Consider the following 19507-nt stretch of genomic DNA (forward strand, 5'->3'; position numbering starts at 1 on the left):
AGCTCGTTTCGATTGCACGGAGGCGGTGCAGCTTCCCCGGTTATTCACTGGCTTTGTTTATTATCTTTGAAAGAGCCCAAACGAGTCTGTTCCTGTAGAATCCGTTTACGATATGGTGGTCCGGTTCTCTGGGTATCTGGTCCGGTTCTCTGGGTATCTGGTCCGGTTCTCTGGGTATCGCAATGTTCTGCTGTGATGCAAAATCACTTAGAAGTGCACTTACATTTGTAAGATTAAAAACATGCATTATAGAGACTTACTAGCATAGTTTAAACTCACAATTCTGACATGTGTTGCTTCTTCTTTTTTTAAATAGAGTTAAAGTGACAATAAATGCAATTTAATTGAATTCAAAACACATAATACTGTGACAGAAAGATGGGCATTAGGTTGTGTTAAGAAACGCCAGGAGATGTAATGATTGTGTCAATGAATATGTATCTCAGCTGACCTACATGTGTTGCATGGTGAAAGTGGTTATAACCTCTCCCTCTTTCTCACCTTAGGTTCCTCCAGCTAGTCACAGACTCAGAAGCAGCTCCTCTCTCTCTCTCTCTCTCTCTCTCTCTCTCTCTCTCCACTATGACTGAGACTAAAGGGAAATTTGACTTTGCCATCGACCGGGGTGGCACCTTCACCGATGTGTTTGCCCGGTTGCCTGATGGTCGAGAGAGAGTCTTGAAACTGCTGTCCCGGGACCCCCAGAACTACAAAGACGCTCCCACTGAGGGGATCCGCAGAGTCCTGGAAGAGGTAACGTGACGGAATGGATGTATTAAAACAAAGGCTGATGTTCTGTGATATTAGTAAGCACTTTATAGTTCATTAGTTAATTAGTTATGCTATATAAATATTAATGAGCCATCATCTGGTTGAACAGAACAGTATATTGTTTGTATATAAGTGTGTTTGTTATTGACAGGAAACAGGACGGGACTTTCCTCGCGAGCAGCCCGTAGATACCACTCTGATTGGCTGGATCCGAATGGCACGACGGGGGCAACCAACGCGCTACTGGAGAGAGAGGGAGAAAGGACTGCGCTGCTGGTCACGCTGGGCTTCAAGGATTTGTTGCACATCGGCACTCAGGCCAGGCCCAAACTATTTGATTTGGTTTTGTAATGCTTGCTTTTCTTAGCGCATGAATATATACATAAATGTTACATTTTAAAAGGTAGTACAGAAATGCTTATGTGACATGCTGAAAAGCCAGTTTAACTAGTGAGCTGATCCAACTGCTTAACCACAGAGCCCCATAATGACCCCTCGGCTATACTGTGTGTGGTGTTAATGAGTAGCATTGGTACAGCTCTATAGTGTCTCTGCAACACAAGGTTTAGACATTATTTAGTGCTACAGATACAGACACATGGGCAGGTCTTGGAGTTTGCCCCATAACAGTTGTACCATTAATGGTTTAAAATGGTCACTTATCTATGAAGCTGATGATCTGCCGCAGAGCAAGCTGTCAAGAAATCCACCTTCAGTTGTATATAGAACAGAAGGTGGACCTTCATATTGCATGTTGCAATGTGTTGCATCCGTTCTTATCTGTATAACATGCCTTGTGGATGTGTTTTTGTGTGTATGCAGGAGGTGGTGGTTCTGAAGTGCTGTATGAAGAGGTAATAGAGGTGGATGAGCGAGTTGTTCTCGGGCAGATGGCTGCCAGCTGCCCAGAAAAGATGCCAAACGTATTGTCACAGGTGTGAAACACTATGTACCCCCGACCTCCAAATCCCACCTTCTAGTTCTCCTGTCATTCTGTTTCCGCTCTCCTCACTGATATGTCAGTGGGAATAGGGCTACAACAAAGCATACCCTGTATTTTTTGGTTGTGAATGTAGGAATGTAAGCTCAGTCTACTGGCACAGCGCATGAGAGCCTTGCCTAAATGCTTAACATAATTAACCCTTGTGTGTGTGCTGGTGTCCCCTCAGGCAGTACAGGGGATTCTCTGGAGGTTGTGGAGGGAGCTCGATCTTGAGCGAGTGGAAAAAGACCTCAGGGGAGTTCTGTCTCGCGGAATAACCAGTCTCGCCGTTCTTCTGCTGCACTCATACACGTCAGTAGTACATCCTTGTCTCTGTGGGAGTAGTGGTATGCACTCTGTACATATAGCCTGTGTCTATTGTATGTGTAACCCATGTGGTTTAATGGGTGAAAGTTCATGCTTTTCTTCCCATTTCTTTTCACTTAACTTCAAGTATATTCCTATGTATATTACTCGAAATCCATTCACAGATTCAAAGTTGTTGCATCTAATTTGCTTCAGTTCCGAGGAGAGACAATGTTTTCAAAGCCTTTGGGTTGAGTTGAAAGGGCACCTTCAAGAAACCAGCAGTTAACCAACATTTATGCGTCATCTGTCGCAGATAAAGCTTTAAAGTGATAAGGCGCACAATAGCAGTGACAATATATAAGAGCTTTATTAATGTTTGACTACAAGCTCCACCTCACTCCTCTCCCTTTCAGATTTTCTGATCATGAGAAGCAGTGGGCGCCTGGCACGCCGTCTGGGCTTCACCCAGGTGTCTTTGTCCAGTGAGGTCATGCCCATGGTGCGGGCGGTGCCTCGGGGCTACACAGTCTGCGCCGACGCCTACCTCACACCCAAAATTCATCAGTATTTAAAAGGCTTTACCTCTGGGTTCAAGGGTGGACTGAAGGTGTGTTTCATACATCAATATATGTGTTCTTGTTTTTTTGCTGATGCAAAATACCACATTTTCTTTTAGATTAATTGCTCGTGAACTTATAGCTCATAGACAGGACTTTCCAGATGTTCCAGTAACTGAGTGTCAGTTAGAAACCCTGCTTCAGCTGAACTCTTGTCCTCAGGATGTAGACGTCCTGTTCATGCAGTCAGATGGCGGTCTGACTCCCATGGAGCAGTTCTGCGGTTCACGGGCCGTTCTATCTGGCCCAGCGGGAGGGGTGGTGGGATACGCCATCACTTCATACAGCCAAACGGAGAAAAAACCTGTGATTGGCTTTGACATGGGTGGTGAGTAGAAGGAACTCTCGGGATTATTGTTCGTACCTTGTACAAATGCAGAGTTTACAGACTATGTGCGGAGCTTCTTGCTCTTTGCTGGTTCTTTGCTGCACAGTTTTTGCCTGATTTCTAAAAGAATTGTTAACTCGAACTCAGTCGAGTGGCGTATTAAAAGCTCAATTTACTGTGCAGATAAATTGTCTCAGACTTGGATTACTACATTGATGTTACATGTTCTTATATTTCTGACTTTCACTTACAAGTGTGTTACAAATGGCATTAAGTGCATAAATTCATTACAGATTAAAGAAAAGAGTTGATTTTCTGTGCTTGATACATCTGTACAGCTTTTCATGCTTCTTGTCCCTCTGTCTGCCACTGTCTTGTCTTTCTCTCCAGGAACATCCACTGATGTCAGTCGGTACGCTGGCCAGTATGAACACGTGTTTGAGGCTACCACAGCCGGAGTCACCCTGCAAGCGCCGCAGTTGGACATCAACACTGTGGCTGCAGGCGGAGGATCGCGGCTCTTCTTCAGGTTGGTTAGTCAGTCGCCAGTCTTGACCCATCGTTTGATGTACATGTCTGTATTTGACTGACTATTGTGGAAATCTAGCAAATGCGCACATCAAAGTCTGTTGGGGAGTACTACTGCATGTGATAAAATAAAGTCGTATAAAGCCTTTTGTGGCTGCAGAGGGAGCTGTGCAAAGTCTGATATATTGCCTTCTGGAGGCAGGTTGTAGTCCATCTTGTGAGCAAATGAATCAAGAATGGATCCACAGTGATGAGGAAAGTGCATTGTGAACGCTTTGCTAGATGTTTGCTTTTCACCAGATTATTTTGTGACTTAGAATAACCACCACTTAAAGCGATTTATATGCATACGTGTCTGAAAGCTAATAGTTGCAAAGATGACTGTTGAATTGAACACTTTTGTCAAAAGCGGTAGGGCGTTGAATGTTTGAGGTTTTAAATTTGACTAACACAAGATTGACCATGTACTCTCACATTCCTGATACTCTTTCTACTTGTTTCGGTTTGGTTTAGCTTTGATTTCAAATTAAACACAAGTAATTCAACAGTTTTTCCATGCTTTCTCCCATGCTTTCTCTCAGATCAGGGATGTTTGTGGTTGGACCAGAGTCTGCAGGTGCACATCCAGGACCAGCCTGTTACAGGAAAGGTGACAGTCACCATTACTCCCTTTTATTTCTGTTTTAATATTTCCAATTTCTCTCAATGCATTGTTGTGACTTCTTCTTTTCACGGCCTAGTAGATGGTAAATTATAGATTTCTCATTAACGTTTTGCTCTTGAAATCATATTGAATCCAGCTGATCCAACCTCCATGTTGTCAGAAATCCCAGCTCTGTGTGTGGATGTTTGTCTGTTTTCTCATGTCCTGCTCCCTTCCCCCTTCTCTGGATTTATAACCTGGTTTAGCGGCATTACAGTTGGAAATTAGCACAAGTCCAAGTTTCAGATGATATAACTGACGCTTGCCTCGTATTTCTCAGTTGGAACGGTGATTGTGTGCAAACAAAAAAGACACATGACTCTGACTTCATTGTTGATGTTCCCTGTAGCTCCATATTATACAACAAATATCTTTACATGTTGCACCGAGTTACATAACAGATGTTAAAACACCAGATTGGAACATGATGAATTGGGTTAAATGTGTGGACTTAGAACAGCATGAGTAAGGAAAACAAAACCCATTGACTCCTTGTGGGATTTTCCTAGGCGGCCCTCTGACTGTCACCGACGCTAACTTAGCCCTGGGTCGACTCCTCCCGTCCTTCTTCCCAAAGATCTTTGGGCCAGGGGAGAATGAGCCACTGTCATTGGAAGAAACCATGAAGCATTTCCATCATCTGAGCCAGGAGATCAACCACTTCTTGTCTTCCAACCAATCACAGGCACTAATATTTACTGAAATATTAATTAATATTGAGTGTCAAATCGTCTTAATAATACTATTGGGGAGTATTAATGATGACGCTGAAATGTGTTTGTATGTTTTCCTCCGCAGGTTAGCGCAAATGGAGCCAGCCACTCGAGCAACAGCAAGTCACAGATGAGTGTGGAGGAGGTTGCCATGGGATTCATTCGTGTTGCAAATGAGGCCATGTGCCGGCCAATCAGAGCTCTGACACAGGTATTTGGGGTATACAAGACGTAGCTGCCTCTTGGTGGAAATAGTAACGCTGGATGTTTGGTTGTTAAATGTGTCACACATTTAAAATCATGTGTTTGTTTTTGTTTCTTTTTTTTCCGGTGCTCCCTCTCTACTCCCCCACCTCCCATCCCCCCTGTAGGCTAAGGGTCATGACACATCTCAGCACGTGTTGGCATGCTTCGGGGGTGCAGGTGGCCAACACGCCTGTGCTATTGCTCGAGCCCTGGGGATGAAGTCTGTCTTCATTCACAAGTAAGGGTGATGGGTTTTATTCCCCTGTGTGTGTGTGTGTGTGTGTGTGTGTGTGTGTGTGTGTGTGTGTGTGTGTCTTCCTGCACAATGTGCGTGGCTGTAATGTGTGTGTCTGTGTGTTGCAGATACAGCGGCGTGCTGTCCGCCTATGGTCTGGCTCTAGCTGACGTGGTGGAGGAGGTGCAGGAGCCGTGCTCGCTGCAGTATGAGCAGCGCTCCTTCGGCAAGCTTGATCAGAGGGTGGAGCGTCTCTCGAAGCGCTGCCACGACACACTCTGCGCACGCGGTTTCACCAGGTCAGCACACACAACACCACATGGTTTGGGGTAACTCTCATGCCCCTCGGATCCAGGTGTGTTCATCCAATACCTTTTCACTGCTGCACTCCCTAAACACTGAACAAGTGATGACGCAGCCCTTTGTTTCTCGTCCTCCTCAGCAGTCAGATAACCACTGAGATCTTCCTTCACCTGCGTTACAAGGGCACTGACTGCGCTCTCATGGTTACCGCTGCCGGTTACCCCACCAACGCCGAGTCCTGCCTCGCTGGAGACTTCCGCAGTGCCTTCACCAAGCGGTGCGCTCATTCTTTACTCATTTGCTCGATGTTTTGTTGATTTAATTCTACTATTGTCTGGATCACGTATTCACTTTGCCACTTACACTTGTGCTCCCTTTGTCCCTTCTGTTTACATTGTACAAGCAAACACACCATCATCCACAGGAGATAAGCCTCTACTTTGCTGTCATGTGTTTACACTACTCATGTTCTCTAAGCTTAATGCCTCCTCTGTTTGTTTAATTTGTTCCTTCTTTTAGTTATCTGAAGGAGTTTGGATTCACCATCCCAGAAAGAGCCATCATGGTTGATGACATCCGAGTGAGGGGTTGTGGGAAATCTGGTATCAAATCTGTGTTTAAAACAAAGGCGAGGCTTGGACAGGCCGAACCAGTCACGGTACACACTCCCTTCCACATGCATATCGCTAATATACATTATGCTATAGGTGGATAACAGTGGAAACATCATGAATGTATGTGTTTCCAAAGTAATGAAACTTATTGTGGCAATCTGTTCTTTTTCGTAGATGACCAAGTGTTACTTTGAGGAAGGTTACCTGGACACCAGCGTGTACCTATGGGAGGAGCTGCCATGTGGTCACCGCATCCAGGGACCCGCCATCATTATTGACAAGAACAGGCAGGCATTTCCCCTTACTGCCATTACTAGCTTTCCAATAAACATCAATGAAAAACCTTATTCATATGTCCGAGCCAATCCTAAGTATCTCTATCAGGGCCACTCCGGGCATATTTTATTGTATCGGTATCTGCTCAAATATAGCTGATGCCTGTATTTACCTGCATAAACGTCTGTGTTTGTTTCAAAGTATTTATTTCCTCCATCAGTACCATCCTGGTGGAGCCGTGCTGTGAGGCCCATCTAACAGAAGGGGGCGACGTTTGTATGACTGTGAGCTCTGACCCTCACTGCGCTCTGGGCACTGAGCTCAACACTGTGCAGCTCTCCATCTTCTCTCATCGCTTCATGAGCATCGCAGGTACACCAACAGAGGGGAGAGGAGTGAATCAGACGGGAGTGTAACGCTGTTGGGAGAAACTAGGAGAAGGAAGGCAGACAATTAGTCAGTGATTGTGGGTCCTAATATTATGTCCAGTGTTATTTTCTCATTAGCTTGCTCAGTTGCGTTCCACCTCTCCTCCTCTACAGAACAGATGGGTAGAGTCCTTCAAAGAACCTCCATCTCCACCAACATCAAGGAACGGCTCGACTTCTCCTGTGCTGTGTTCGGACCAGACGGTGGTTTAGTGTCCAATGCACCTCATATCCCTGTCCACCTGGGGGCCATGCAAGAAACAGTCCAGTACCAGGTACCTCTTGTGGGGTTTGGGGACGGGGTTGTGGTTCGGAGTTTTGACATACTACTGAAACACTTTAGAATTAACACCCCATTGTGAAACCTTTTCTTCTTCTTCTTCTCTGTGCAGCTCAGATCATTGGGGAACAAGCTGAAAGAAGGCGATGTGATTCTGAGCAACCACCCGTCTGCCGGCGGCAGCCACCTGCCAGACCTCACAGTCATCACACCGGTCAGTCTGTCCAACTTTCTGTCTGCATTCTTGTTCTCCTCATTATCCATCTTAATTGTTACTACAGACCTTTTTACTTTCCTCCGTTATCTGTCCCACTTTTCCTCCCAGGTGTTTTGGAAAGGAGTGAGCAGGCCAGTGTTCTTTGTCGCCAGCAGAGGGCACCATGCTGACATTGGTGGCATCACGCCAGGCTCCATGCCCCCCCATTCCACCACCCTTCAGCAGGAGGGGGCAGTCTTCACCTCCTTTAAACTTGTCACTGGTGGCGTCTTTCAGGAAGAGGGTAAGAGAGGACGAGGTGAACCAAGAATCAATGTGAAAGACAGATGAAAGGAGGGAAAGGAGATAATACAGAGCTACAAGTCTAAATGAAGTCTTATTGCTGGGAGAGTTTTAACTGTACCAGTGACTTTGCATACTGTAGACAAAAATCTACAAGTAGCTTATTCTTAACGTGACTACCATTTTCAAAACATACAAAATTGCTTCAGATATGAAAAGCACGATTATGAGCAACTGGTCACCTGTTTTTAAATGGTATTTATGTGGTAATGCACTTGTAAGAAGGGGCCGGTTTGGAAGTTACATAACTGTTACAATGCAACAGTTATGTAACTTTAACAAGACAATAAAGGCAAGTGATGTATTGCCCATCTTGTGCAAGGTTTAATTATCTTGTAATATAATTTGTTTGCATATTAAGATATCGCAAACTAGTTGCTGGAAGGTCTGAATCAGTGTATAAAATTACTGAATACTTTGGGACATCTTGAGTAATTGTGTAGTTAATGAGCTAAAACATGCTAAATCACAAGTATAGTGATATGGAGAGCTTAGAAAGCAACATAATCACCTCGCTCCGTTTGTTTAATATTCACTCATTTTCCTTTCTTTGATCTCACTTCCAATAGTGCTTTTCTCTTTTTCCATCTCCTTTTCCAAACTTACTCATGGAAACTCTCATGCCTGTTCCCTCTGCTTCCCTATTAGCTCTAACTGAAGCACTGATGGCTCCGGCCCAGTACCCAGACTCCTCTGGGACTCGTAATCTCCATGACAACCTGTCAGATCTGCGGGCTCAGGTGGCGGCCAATCAGAGAGGCAGCCAGCTGGTGGGGGAGTTGATTGACAGCTACGGGTTAGCTGTGGTCCAGGCCTACATGGGATACATTCAGGTAACTGGCTACAAGTAAATAATAGAAAGTACTGCTGGTGGCGGTGTACTACTACAGCCTTTGTGTTAATGCTTCAGAGTAATGCAGAGCTGGCAGTGAGGGACATGCTGAGAGGCTTTGCTCGTCGTCGACGGCAACAGTCTGGCTCCTTGGAGGTGGAGTCGGAAGATTTCATGGATGATGGGACAGCAATCAGACTGCGGGTTCAGATTAATGAGGAAGAGGTGAGCAGGGAGAATCTCCTCATGGTAGTCCAAACATTGTGTCTTGCACAATGAACTGATCAATTCACATAAAAACCTCCATCACCACAGGGCAGTGCAGTGTTTGACTTCACAGGGACGGGGACAGAGGTTTGGGGGAACTGCAATGCCCCACGCGCCATCACCCTTTCAGCCCTCATCTATTGCCTGCGCTGCATGGTGGGACAGGACATTCCACTTAATCAGGTCAGGAAGTTTATTCAGGGACCTCTCTGGTGGTTCTCAGGAACGTTTAAGGTTTTGATTACATATTTAGTATTTCTTCCCGTACTTAAATTGTATTCAAATTTTGTTTTCATATCCAGGGATGCCTTGCACCAATCAAAATCATCATACCCCCTGGCTCAATCCTTCAGCCTTCTCAGAATGCAGCTGTGGTGGGAGGAAATGTACTCACATCCCAGAGAGTGGTCGACGTCATATTTAGGGCATTTGAGGTGTGCGCCGCTTCACAGGTGAGAAAAACTGGATTTGTACATTGAAACAAACATACATATTAACTATGCTTCAGTGTTATGCTTATTTATTGTCATTCCTCTTTTCATCAGGGATGCATGAACAACATTTCATTTGGCAATGAGAGTATAGGTTACTATGAGACAGTTGCTGGGGGAGCAGGGGCGGGGCCAGGCTGGAATGGGCGGAGTGGAGTTCACAGTCACATGACCAACACCCGCATCACTGACCCAGAGATTCTGGAGAAGAGGTTTGACATGAGTTCAAATTTTAGTGAAAGCAAATTATATTTATTGTGTCCAGTGACGATGATGATACTATAATTGATATTATTGATCTCTATGTTGTTCAGATATCCCGTCATTTTAGAGCAGTTCTCTCTGCGGCCCGGCTCTGGAGGTGCAGGAACATACTGTGGGGGAGACGGTGTGGTGCGGAAACTTCTGTTCAGGAACAAGGTGGTTCTCTCTGTCCTGACCGAGAGGCGATCCACCCGTCCCTACGGCCTCCAGGGTAAACGCTCACCCTCAGCAGCCAATTTTTTTTAATAGCTGTTGGTAGTGTAACTATTTTTTCTAATGTTTATACTCTTCTAACTTCCCTCTGCTGGTTAGGGGGTGAGGACGGAGCAGCAGGGCTGAACCTGCTTCACAGAGCAGACGGTCGAGTCCTCAACCTGGGTGCCAAGACCAGTATCGGCCTTCAGCCCGGGGTAAGACTGCATAATGTGCATCTTTGAAAGAAATACTAGTATCCCTGTCATGGCACTATAATTACTATGGTAATAATAAACAGAATTTGTTTTATTTTGCATGAAAAGAATTGAATTCCAAGACATGTTATTTACATAATTATTCAAATATAACTGCAAGCAAACTTCTTAAGATGACTTCTGACATGAAACCATTGTGTGCTGAATAACCTCTGCAGTTATTAAATAGTCCGCTAATAAATAGTACAGAATACACACTGGTTAACCCTTTACATTTACAACTGTTGGTATAAACTGAATAGTCAGCTGAATCCACTGTGTCTCCCCCTACAGGACATGTTCTGCCTCTACACCCCTGGAGGAGGGGGTTACGGAGGAGAGGACACAAACAGACGACCCCAGACCAAGCAAAGACCTCTGAATGAGTCTTTCCCTGAGAGAGGCAGTGTCTTTGAATACCGTATGGCACAAGAGGGTGTGTGAAAATAAATAAGGAGAGGGAGAGCTGACAGACGAGCCAGAAGAGGAGAAGAAGTAATGAGGCGGGCGAAAAACAGAAACGCCAGCAGAGTGGGAGATGGAAGAGGGCTCTTTGTCAAAGATAGATACATTCTTTAAAAAGATCGAGGGAAAATAAAGCTGTAACGAGTTTCTACTCGTACCGACAACTATCATTAAAGTCCACATCCCTAGAACAGAAATTATTACAATAACACTGTTTAGCAGAATCTGTGTGCTAACATACTGTGTATTCAAAAGACTGATAGCTCGGGCATCAATCAGATTTGTGTGACGGACAAATAAGATGTGTTGCTCAGTTAAATGAATGTCTGTCTGAGGAAAATATGAGTAGAACTTCAGCCAATTTTAGAGTCAGTTTCTGTTAATACATATCCATGTAAACATTTCATTTTAAGGAGATAACACATTTGCCATGGAAGGTAAGACTCTGTATATCTGTTCCTACTGAAATGCTCTTAAATGAATGATATCCCATCTAACTATGGAGAAGATAAACATGGGAAGCAGCTGCTAATGTGCTTTAACTGGAACAGCCACATATCTAACACCTCAAAGTCACGACGCGGTTACTGTTCTGTTATTTTAATAGGACAGACAAATAAACCACATTTGTACTTTTTAGATTGTCGGCTTTTTATTTCTTTGAAAGAAAATAGTAGTTTCACGTCTACGTTTTTGAGTGTTGGGAGGAAATGTGTTCAGACAGTATGTAGAAACTCTGAAGGGCTTGCAAAGATTGATCAAATCTGATTGGGGAAGGCACAATGTAGCAGTTGTGAGGTCATCCCTGTGGCGTGCACCATCTACCATACCAGATGAGTTATATATAATGTCACTTGTTTTACTTTTAGCTCTTTGTTAAAGGGTTGTTTGGTAAAGTTGTTCATCAACAATGATTTGGCTCATTCAAAAGGTATTTCTTCAAATGATAATTTACTGACTCCAAGGGTTATTGGGCAGGGACTTGGAGCAGTTAAAATGCACACAACCAACCACCGAGGCCCATTGTGACTGCCAGTCATACATGTAAATTGATGAGGGGGAGTGTTGAGATGCAACCCAGAGGGATCATGCGTTTGGGGGAGGGGGGCATGTCCCTGTTTAAGTGGTGTCCCCCTCCTCCCATCTTTTGGTCTGGAATGATCGGGGAGGAGAGCAGGAAGGATGGTGAGGGAGTGCAGGCATGCGTAGGCAGCTGATAAAGAGATAGTGGCCACAGCAGGAGGCTGATGGCTGCCTGACTGTTGATGTAAATCAGCTGGCATTGTGTGCATGTTTGTGTGCGGGAAACTCTAATACAGATGCCATGCATTGTGGATCAAAGATAGTTTTCCTTCTTTAGTGATCGCAATTCCTGCGGTAAAACAATCTCTCATACAGAGAGGATTTGAGACTCACCCCATGCTGCCCGGGACAATCTCCATCTTCATCCACTGGCTGATCGTCAGCTTTAGGTTATGGGGATTTGTGCTCTCATTATGGGAGACTCCGTGTGAGAGAAAACAAGCACGAATCAAGGGAAAGTTCTTATTCGTGGAATTAAACATATCTGGGCAACACAGCATCCACAAAATATACCGTTGTTATCATTCGAATAGCATGTCATTAGTACAGTTCAGTCATTAGTACAGTTCTACATAACCAATTGAGTCAGAATGGCTTTTAAAAGGACATGACAGAGAAATTGGGGTGCAGCTATTAGCTTAGTAGTAGTAAACACAAATATTATATATTGCAAGAAAGAGTGCAAATAAAACTATTGAAACATTTTGAATTCCTGTGGCAGACTGAACTGAACTAATTTTTAAACATGCAGTTATACCTCAAAGCAATGTGTCTTATTACTTTTCACTACATTCATTAATAGCTTGAGCTAAATTAATGCATCTTTTACTCCACTACAGTTGACAGATGAGTTAATAGGTGACAATAGGATTATTTAAAATATTTTTCTGCATCATCTCCCTTCACTTTTGATAAATACATTTAACTCAGTTTTGCTTAACATTTTTAGTAAAGTATTGCTACTTTTACTAGCGCTTTACATTTTAGGCACACGAAGGACAATGGAGCCAAGTTAAGGATTTATGCTTTTCAAATTATAAACTGCTACCAACAAAGAGGGCCTAGAAGTGTACACTGAACCCAGAAATCCTGGGACTTCACGATCTACAGATTTATGGTCAAATTAAGACTGCTGTTCGTCGAATTGTATTCGTGCAGAACTACTAACATCCAGCTTTAAAGACAGACAGTCGAGCAAATAAACCGACCAGGACTCAGCCATCTGAACAAACATGGAAACAGAGCAACATACAAATGCTAATCTTATAAAGTCGAATCCAACATTTACAAATAAAAGTTCCGCAGGTTTAGTCGACTTATTGCCATATACACAATGCTGAGCAGCCCATTTAAAATATTTTTTTTATTTCAGACCCTGTTCAACTCCATGAGCTTCTTTTGATACTTCAACCTCTGAGCTGTTTCACTCCAGCGCCGTATCATACAAGTCTTCAACAAGACCACAGGAAAATGGCACCAAAAAAAGGAACAGGACTTTCACCTGACGAGGTATAGGCACTTTTAAGCAATTTCCTTCGGAAGACGATAATGACATCAAATAGTGCAAACAACCGTCAGTGCAAAGTCCACAAGAAATGTAAGTCAAACCTGGAGGTAGACACTGGTTGATTGTCTCCAGTGTCCTTTCTGAAATTTAAGACAGGAACAACAAAACGGGGGGGTCCAGTATATTTAACCATCTGAACAAACAAACTAAAACTCTCAAACACCACAAGTGTGTGTACACATTAATCTGTGCAAACAGACACACCCTGACAAAGAAAAAAATATTTTCAATAAAAGTTATTCACCTAACATTTCTATTTCCCGTTCAAAATGCAGGCTACACCGTAAAGAAAGATATTGCATTGAATACTCAAATGTACCATCAACCATCCAGCTCAATGCTGTTAGTTTTTCACATAACTGTAAATTCAAGATTAAATCCAACATTACATTCAGCCGTCACAGTAGGAAGACAACATGCAAAAGCAAGTTGTGTAAGAAAGCATATGCATGCCAATATATAAAACAGTGCAAATACGATTGACAGTGCAACGAGCCAGCAGTAATGCACACTGCATTTCTCTGAAAGCCTGAGGTAGATAGTTATGAAACCAGTTAATACTTAAAGGTTTTTACTTTTGAAAATTATGTCCTTAAGAAAATAGACTTTTCATCTTGTTATTAACATGAATCCATCAACTATACACTCTGTAGGTCAGCACTCTTTTTACATATTAAGCAATCAACATTTGTCCTGGAGGTGGTGAAACTGGATTTAGCAGAATTTGAAGCAGAAAATAGTTTCCTTTACGGATCCGATTGAACCTCCCGTCCTGCATCACAGTGGGATTTGAGTGACAGTGTGGCTGAGGAAACAAGTCACTATTTCAGAGTCAGTCAGTACTGAGGATACCTGTTTATGGGAGGGCCATTTGGTAGTGTGTGCTGACTGGGTGGTTGATGATGTGGGTGAGAGTTATGATTGGTTGGTACCAACACGTCAAACACACTCTTATTCGGAGGCACAGATTGCAACATGTTGTCCAGGTCCATAATGAGGGGAGGGGCTTGGACAGAAACGCGTCCACTGGGGAGTATGGGCCAATAGGCATGCCCCAAGAAGTGACCAGGTGCTACAGGAGAGCTACCATAGCCGTAAAGGGGAAGCCCGCCATGCAGCGGCATCAGAGGACCTCCGTTAAACCGTATACTTGGTGGGGCAACAGCATTGGGGGGTGCATACTTGGCATAGGAGGTAGGAAGCTCCCATGGCGGTGCAACAGTCTCCCGACGGGCCGACTTATGCAGTGGCGGTCTGTAGTCCTCATAACCGTCTGACCCAGCTTCCCCATCAAGAGGAACACGCTTCCCAGACAAAGTGCCTTTCCATTCCTCATCAGATGAGGAGGTGGAGGCTGGGCTGGCAGAGCTGGCCGAGGCACTACGGGCAGAGGAGGCGTAGCGAGGTTGAGGAGATGGTGAAGAACGAGGGCGCTCCCCTTTGCCCCAGCAGTCCCTGGTAGACATATCCACTTCCCCAGAGGCACTAGGTTGTCGCAGACTGTGTAGCAGAGAGTCGATGGCGAAGGAGGAGTCCAGCTTCGGTCGGAACAAGTCCTCCTGTGGTGGGGAGGGTTGTTTTGAGCACATGGCAGGTAGGGTGGTGACGAGGGCCGGTGGTGGCTCCAATTCTGGCTGGTGTCCCTGCAAGATATAAGGGGCCAGATCCTGGGCAAAGATTGTCTCATCCTGGCGCGAAACAGCTGTGTTTTGCCTCTTGAGGAGCTCCAGAGGAACACGACTCAACTCCACTGCCCAGAAGTTGCCTTTGCCCTGAGGCTTCTCTGGGTCCTTCAACACCTACAGGTTGAGGGAGGGTGGAGAGTGGGATGAGCACTTAGTCTGACGAGCTAGTCAGGCAGGAATGACAGTTTCACTGTTAAAATCACAATAACTGTGGATAAAATCTTAAGACTGGTTTGAAGGTTCAATCTAAAGCCCTCGGGAGGGTATTTCTACAAACAAAGCTCCGGACAGTTCAATGCACGTTAATCCTGCATTTTGTGAACTCTGTCCACAAAGCCCACTGACTAGAATAAATAGGAATCTAAACACGTGGACTAGTTCAACAGTTTTAACATACCTTCACAAAGCAGTCATAAGAGGAGAGGTTGTGTCGCACAGAATCCCGCCAGCCTTTGTAGTTTCCTTTGAAGAATGGGAAGAGAGTACTGATCTCCTTGAGAATCTAGAAATAAAAAAACAAAAATGTCAGTTTGAAGAAGATGCTCGTCTTCACTGTATTTCAGTTTGGCTATGCAGTGAGGCAACTGCAATATAATACACACTGATGACTGATAATATTAAGAGTCAAACAATTAGAGTAACACATGTGCAGAAGTAAACACCGACTGAATGAATTAAAAACAGAAGTTGATAGTTAATGTACAAATTATAGTTGTATGGGCAGTACTTTAGTATAACAACTTCAACTGAACTGGGATTTTAGCATGCACTGTATATCACCATGTTATCACTTTCCTGACACAGATTAGTGTCTGGTTTCACTGCAGTCCAACCTTATCAAAGCTAACCAAGAATGGTCGGGCGATAGTCACTCAAGTGTCACCAAGAGGCTGCTGTTTTGTGTCACTTTATGAACTGTAAATGATCAGTCGGTGTGATATGGATATATTAAATAGTAAAGTATCAGCCACCATCTGATTCTAAATACTGTCCTGATAGAAATATACTACAGAGTATTTTATTATTTTATTTTTTTCAATAAAATACTGCGAAAATAAAACACAAGCACCGTGCGTAAAACACAACATCTACCCAAATTGTCTCTCGCACTCGGCCCTCAAACCCAGATATGTATACCATTGTATTGTGTTCTTACCTCGCATAACGTCAGTTTCTTCTCTGGCGACCTTTGGATGACCATAGCAATCATAGCGAGGTATGAGTACGGTGGTTTTGGATACCGCTGATAATTCTTTTTCTTTCCGCCGCTGGTGCTACTCTTCTCCCGTTCCCTGTTCCACGAGTCCTGGGTAATAGCTTCCTGCTTGAAGTGGACATCTTGAGGACTCTGGTATGATGAGCCCGGTGGTACAACTGTATCCATGAATGCCGTGGCACTGGTGAGGTGTTCGTGGCCCGATGTGGGTTTCTCCAGGCGCGACAACTGCTGGGGGACAATCTGAGCCAGGTGTTGAGGCCAATTTTGGGATGTAGAGCTCCTCGCTACACCGCTGGCAGGGAAACTCTGCTGCGCATTTCTGTGGAAGTCAAGTTGATGGCCGTGATGTTCTCCAAGGTGGGACAGAGCGGTTGGTGCCAAGAGGGCAAACTGCTCCGGCCAGTGCTTTGTCATGCTGATCAGCCGGAGGGGAAGATCGGCTCGCACGTTCGGACAGGCGCACGGAGAGGGGGAGGGAGGTCAAAGAGTCTGTCCTAAACTCCTGGCAGACTGCTGGCTCCAGGCTGACTATTTGAAGAGCAAACAATTAACAGTTTCATGTAAATCCCGCTGCGTAATCGAGGGGGGAGTGACGCGTTATCTGAGAGCAGAATGACTGATCGCCCTGGGGGGCTGGGGAGGGTCTGTGTACGATCAGGGGCGAGAGAAAGACACTAAACCTGTAAATAACCCTTATGATAATATCAACATGCCCCTTACAACGCAGAGAGTCAGAGTTTACTTTGGAATCAGGACTAAGAAGATTTACGCACTAAAGTATTATGTGCGTATTTGGTTTAGGCAATACACTTACAACAATTGCGTTTATTTTTGGACAATGACAAGAGCAATATTTTCATCGTAGTATCTCCATTTAACCCATATATCATGTTGTGTTCCATTTCAAACCGTGAAGACCTTTTTATCGAGAGATAGTGACACTAGGGGAAGAGGCGACAAGTAAAACCTGGTGGGGGTGGGGTACAAGAAAGAATTTCGATTGAGGCTTACGTGCAATCAACAATTTTTGGTGAGCAATATACAAAGGGAATGGCTAATATACAAACGTCTAAACAATTACATAATTTAACAATCATTCATTTCAACAGGCTATCAAATTAATTTGAATATTGGAGTCAGGAGAATACCTTTTAGATTGCGAGGAACACATTGAAAGTTGCCCAAATTGCAGTGCGGGCTGTAATTGATCCAGGTTAGCCTTAATCTAGAGAGCAAGGCGTGCACATGTAAACTCCACACTAAAAAAGGCTTTTCTATTTTGAAGATAATGTACAAATTGTAATTGGTCAGATGACACAGAATAAATTATTTGGAGACATTATGGTGGTGCTCGGATTGTGCGCAATATTCGAGGAGTGTTTTGCGCACAGTAGTGTCTCCCCGTGACTATGCAGGATGCAATTCAGTGTATAAAGACTAAGTTTCGGGAATGCATGTCTTTTGTTCATGTTAACGTAGTGCTAATGTGCAAAAGCTTTCGTCCCAGCAAGACAGTGAAAACAAGTTGGATTAGGAGGAACCCCGTTGGCAAACTGGAGACTGTTCCTGCCCAAAAGAGCTGCTTAGCATGTGAGGAAATACGGGGGCCGTTCAACACCATTTGTGGGTTTTCTGGCGCTTACAAGCTGCTAAGTGTCGTTGTTGGCTCGGCCATTCACACCTTAAGCAGGAGCAATCGGGTTGCCCTGAATCGTTGCCTCTGAAACAAAAACTGCTTCACTCAATCCAAGAATCAAGAGTTGACGGTGTGTGTCTATATTGTGTTATGCATCGGTAACTCTGACGTTGAGCTGTATATGTTAATTTACTCGGTATTTTTTATGTCAATAAGTGACCATTCGACCAGATGCAGCAAGGCAACTCCTGAATCAGATTAAAGTGCCACCCATATTTGTCACCAGAGAAAGACAGAGAAACAAAAGAATTGTAAACAAGGCCATTTTCACATTGTAACACTTTTCTAACTGGTATCACACAACTTAACTGTGCTTCCAAATACATAATGAATTGACAATTAACCTGCATGTTGTGTGCGACCAGGACCAGGCAGAATTGAATCCCCTTCAATTTAAATGACCCCAAATCGCAACTGACCACCCCATAATTTAAGTTTAACCTTCCGATTCACAGGGCAAATGGATTATATCCTGCATATTGCAGAAATAAAGGAGACGATTTGATTTAAGTTGTCTTGCACAGAAGCATTGTTTTCATAATTATTGGCCTGTGTGAAAAAACTTACCACGTGGATTTGCAGCTTTTGTAAATTTTGCAGTAAAACACAAAATGTTTGAACATGCTCTCCAGGTCAGATGGCTTCTCCGACATGGTGAGCTACAAACCTCCTTCACCTGCTGCAATTAGTACCAGTGGTTTTCTTCTCTGGTTGCCACACACTCAGTTGCATTGCCAGAAAGTTGGTCCCCATCTAGTGGCCAAAAGTCAGTGAGTCGCTTGAATCACATCCTGCTCTGCTCAGAAAGTGGATTCGATGGAGAATTTTCCTTCTTTTAGTGAGCTGGACAGTTAAACATGTACGGGCAAACCTCAACACGATGTGTGTACCCAATTTAAATGACAAACTGTCAAGCTGTCTCTTCCCGTTTACCAGAGTGCCAGTTAATAGGTTGCGCCTGGATTAGTGAGCCACGCATGAGAAGAATGGGAAACCATATGAATAGGATAGCATCCAAGACAAGGCTGTTCACATAGACTGATTGTGTCTGCACAAATCCCTCCTAAGCTGCCCTGGGATGTGTTCTGAAACGGAGATGGAGAGGAGGAACCAAGTTTAGCTCTTTGTGAAAGAGACCAAGAAAGCGAGAGGAAGTTTTTATTGTGCGCTCACAGCTTCATGACTTCAAGAGTCTTATGTTCCCCTCTGTTTTACTATCATTTTGTTTTCTTCTATTGTTTATTCAACAGGCACAACACATGGATTGCACCAGATATAAGTAAAAGCTTCCTTGGGCTCGGGAGAGAGGCCTCCAGTGGTGTGCAAGTTGACAAAGTATTCTAATATACACCAAAAGATTTTAAAATCAGTAGATCTCTGGGTCATCACTGTCTATCTGCGTCTGTGTTGGCAGCTGATTATAATGGAAACCAGACACACATCCAACTACCTCAACATTTTTTAATCTTTTGTTAAATGGATGTGTATTTTAAGTTGATTTTACAGGCGCACACATTCAGGCTTGTGTTGACTACATTGTCAAGTAAAAGTATAACCAAGAGGGCAAATACACCCTGACAGTTTATTGTGAACAGAC

At 44.0% G+C, this 19507-nt stretch overlaps 2 protein-coding genes across 2 annotated transcripts; one reads left to right on the forward strand and one right to left on the reverse strand.

Moving 5' to 3' along the window:
- Positions 1-582: 582 nt before the first annotated feature.
- Positions 583-11162, forward strand: oplah (5-oxoprolinase, ATP-hydrolysing). Its single transcript, XM_034560340.1, is given in 30 exon segments — positions 583-753; positions 923-983; positions 986-1129; positions 1606-1650; positions 1653-1706; positions 1941-1966; positions 1968-2082; positions 2476-2669; positions 2842-3007; positions 3398-3536; positions 4117-4184; positions 4748-4923; positions 5037-5162; positions 5323-5435; positions 5561-5731; positions 5875-6012; positions 6255-6393; positions 6524-6636; positions 6846-6997; positions 7168-7328; positions 7446-7547; positions 7659-7833; positions 8541-8725; positions 8803-8949; positions 9040-9174; positions 9294-9443; positions 9537-9694; positions 9797-9957; positions 10059-10156; positions 10490-11162. Coding segments are annotated over 30 exon segments (3933 nt in total). The 3' UTR covers positions 10640-11162.
- A 2984-nt stretch (positions 11163-14146) lies between these two features.
- Positions 14147-18554, reverse strand: foxh1 (forkhead box H1). Its single transcript, XM_034560529.1, has 4 exons — positions 18478-18554; positions 16152-16742; positions 15393-15497; positions 14147-15109 (listed from the first exon to the last, which is right to left on the reverse strand). Exons 2-4 carry the CDS (start codon positions 16626-16628, stop codon positions 14147-14149), a joined length of 1545 nt encoding a protein of 514 aa, XP_034416420.1. The 5' UTR covers positions 16629-16742; positions 18478-18554.
- Positions 18555-19507: the final 953 nt, after the last annotated feature.

This window comes from Cyclopterus lumpus, chromosome 20 (assembly GCF_009769545.1).
Source record: "Cyclopterus lumpus isolate fCycLum1 chromosome 20, fCycLum1.pri, whole genome shotgun sequence".
Taxonomy (NCBI): domain Eukaryota; kingdom Metazoa; phylum Chordata; class Actinopteri; order Perciformes; family Cyclopteridae; genus Cyclopterus; species Cyclopterus lumpus.

What these genes read in the sequence shown, in the direction of transcription:
- foxh1 (XM_034560529.1), bottom strand. Translation starts at nt 16,628, where the DNA reads ATGACAAAGCACTGGCCGGAGCAGTTTGCCCTCTTGGCACCAACCGCT. An exon ending in AGAAACTGACGTTATGCGAG is followed by an intron (nt 15,498 to 16,151) that starts GTAAGAACACAA and finishes TTTTATTTCTAG; the next exon opens with ATTCTCAAGGAGATCAGTAC. An exon ending in CTTATGACTGCTTTGTGAAG is followed by an intron (nt 15,110 to 15,392) that starts GTATGTTAAAAC and finishes CTCAACCTGTAG; the next exon opens with GTGTTGAAGGACCCAGAGAA.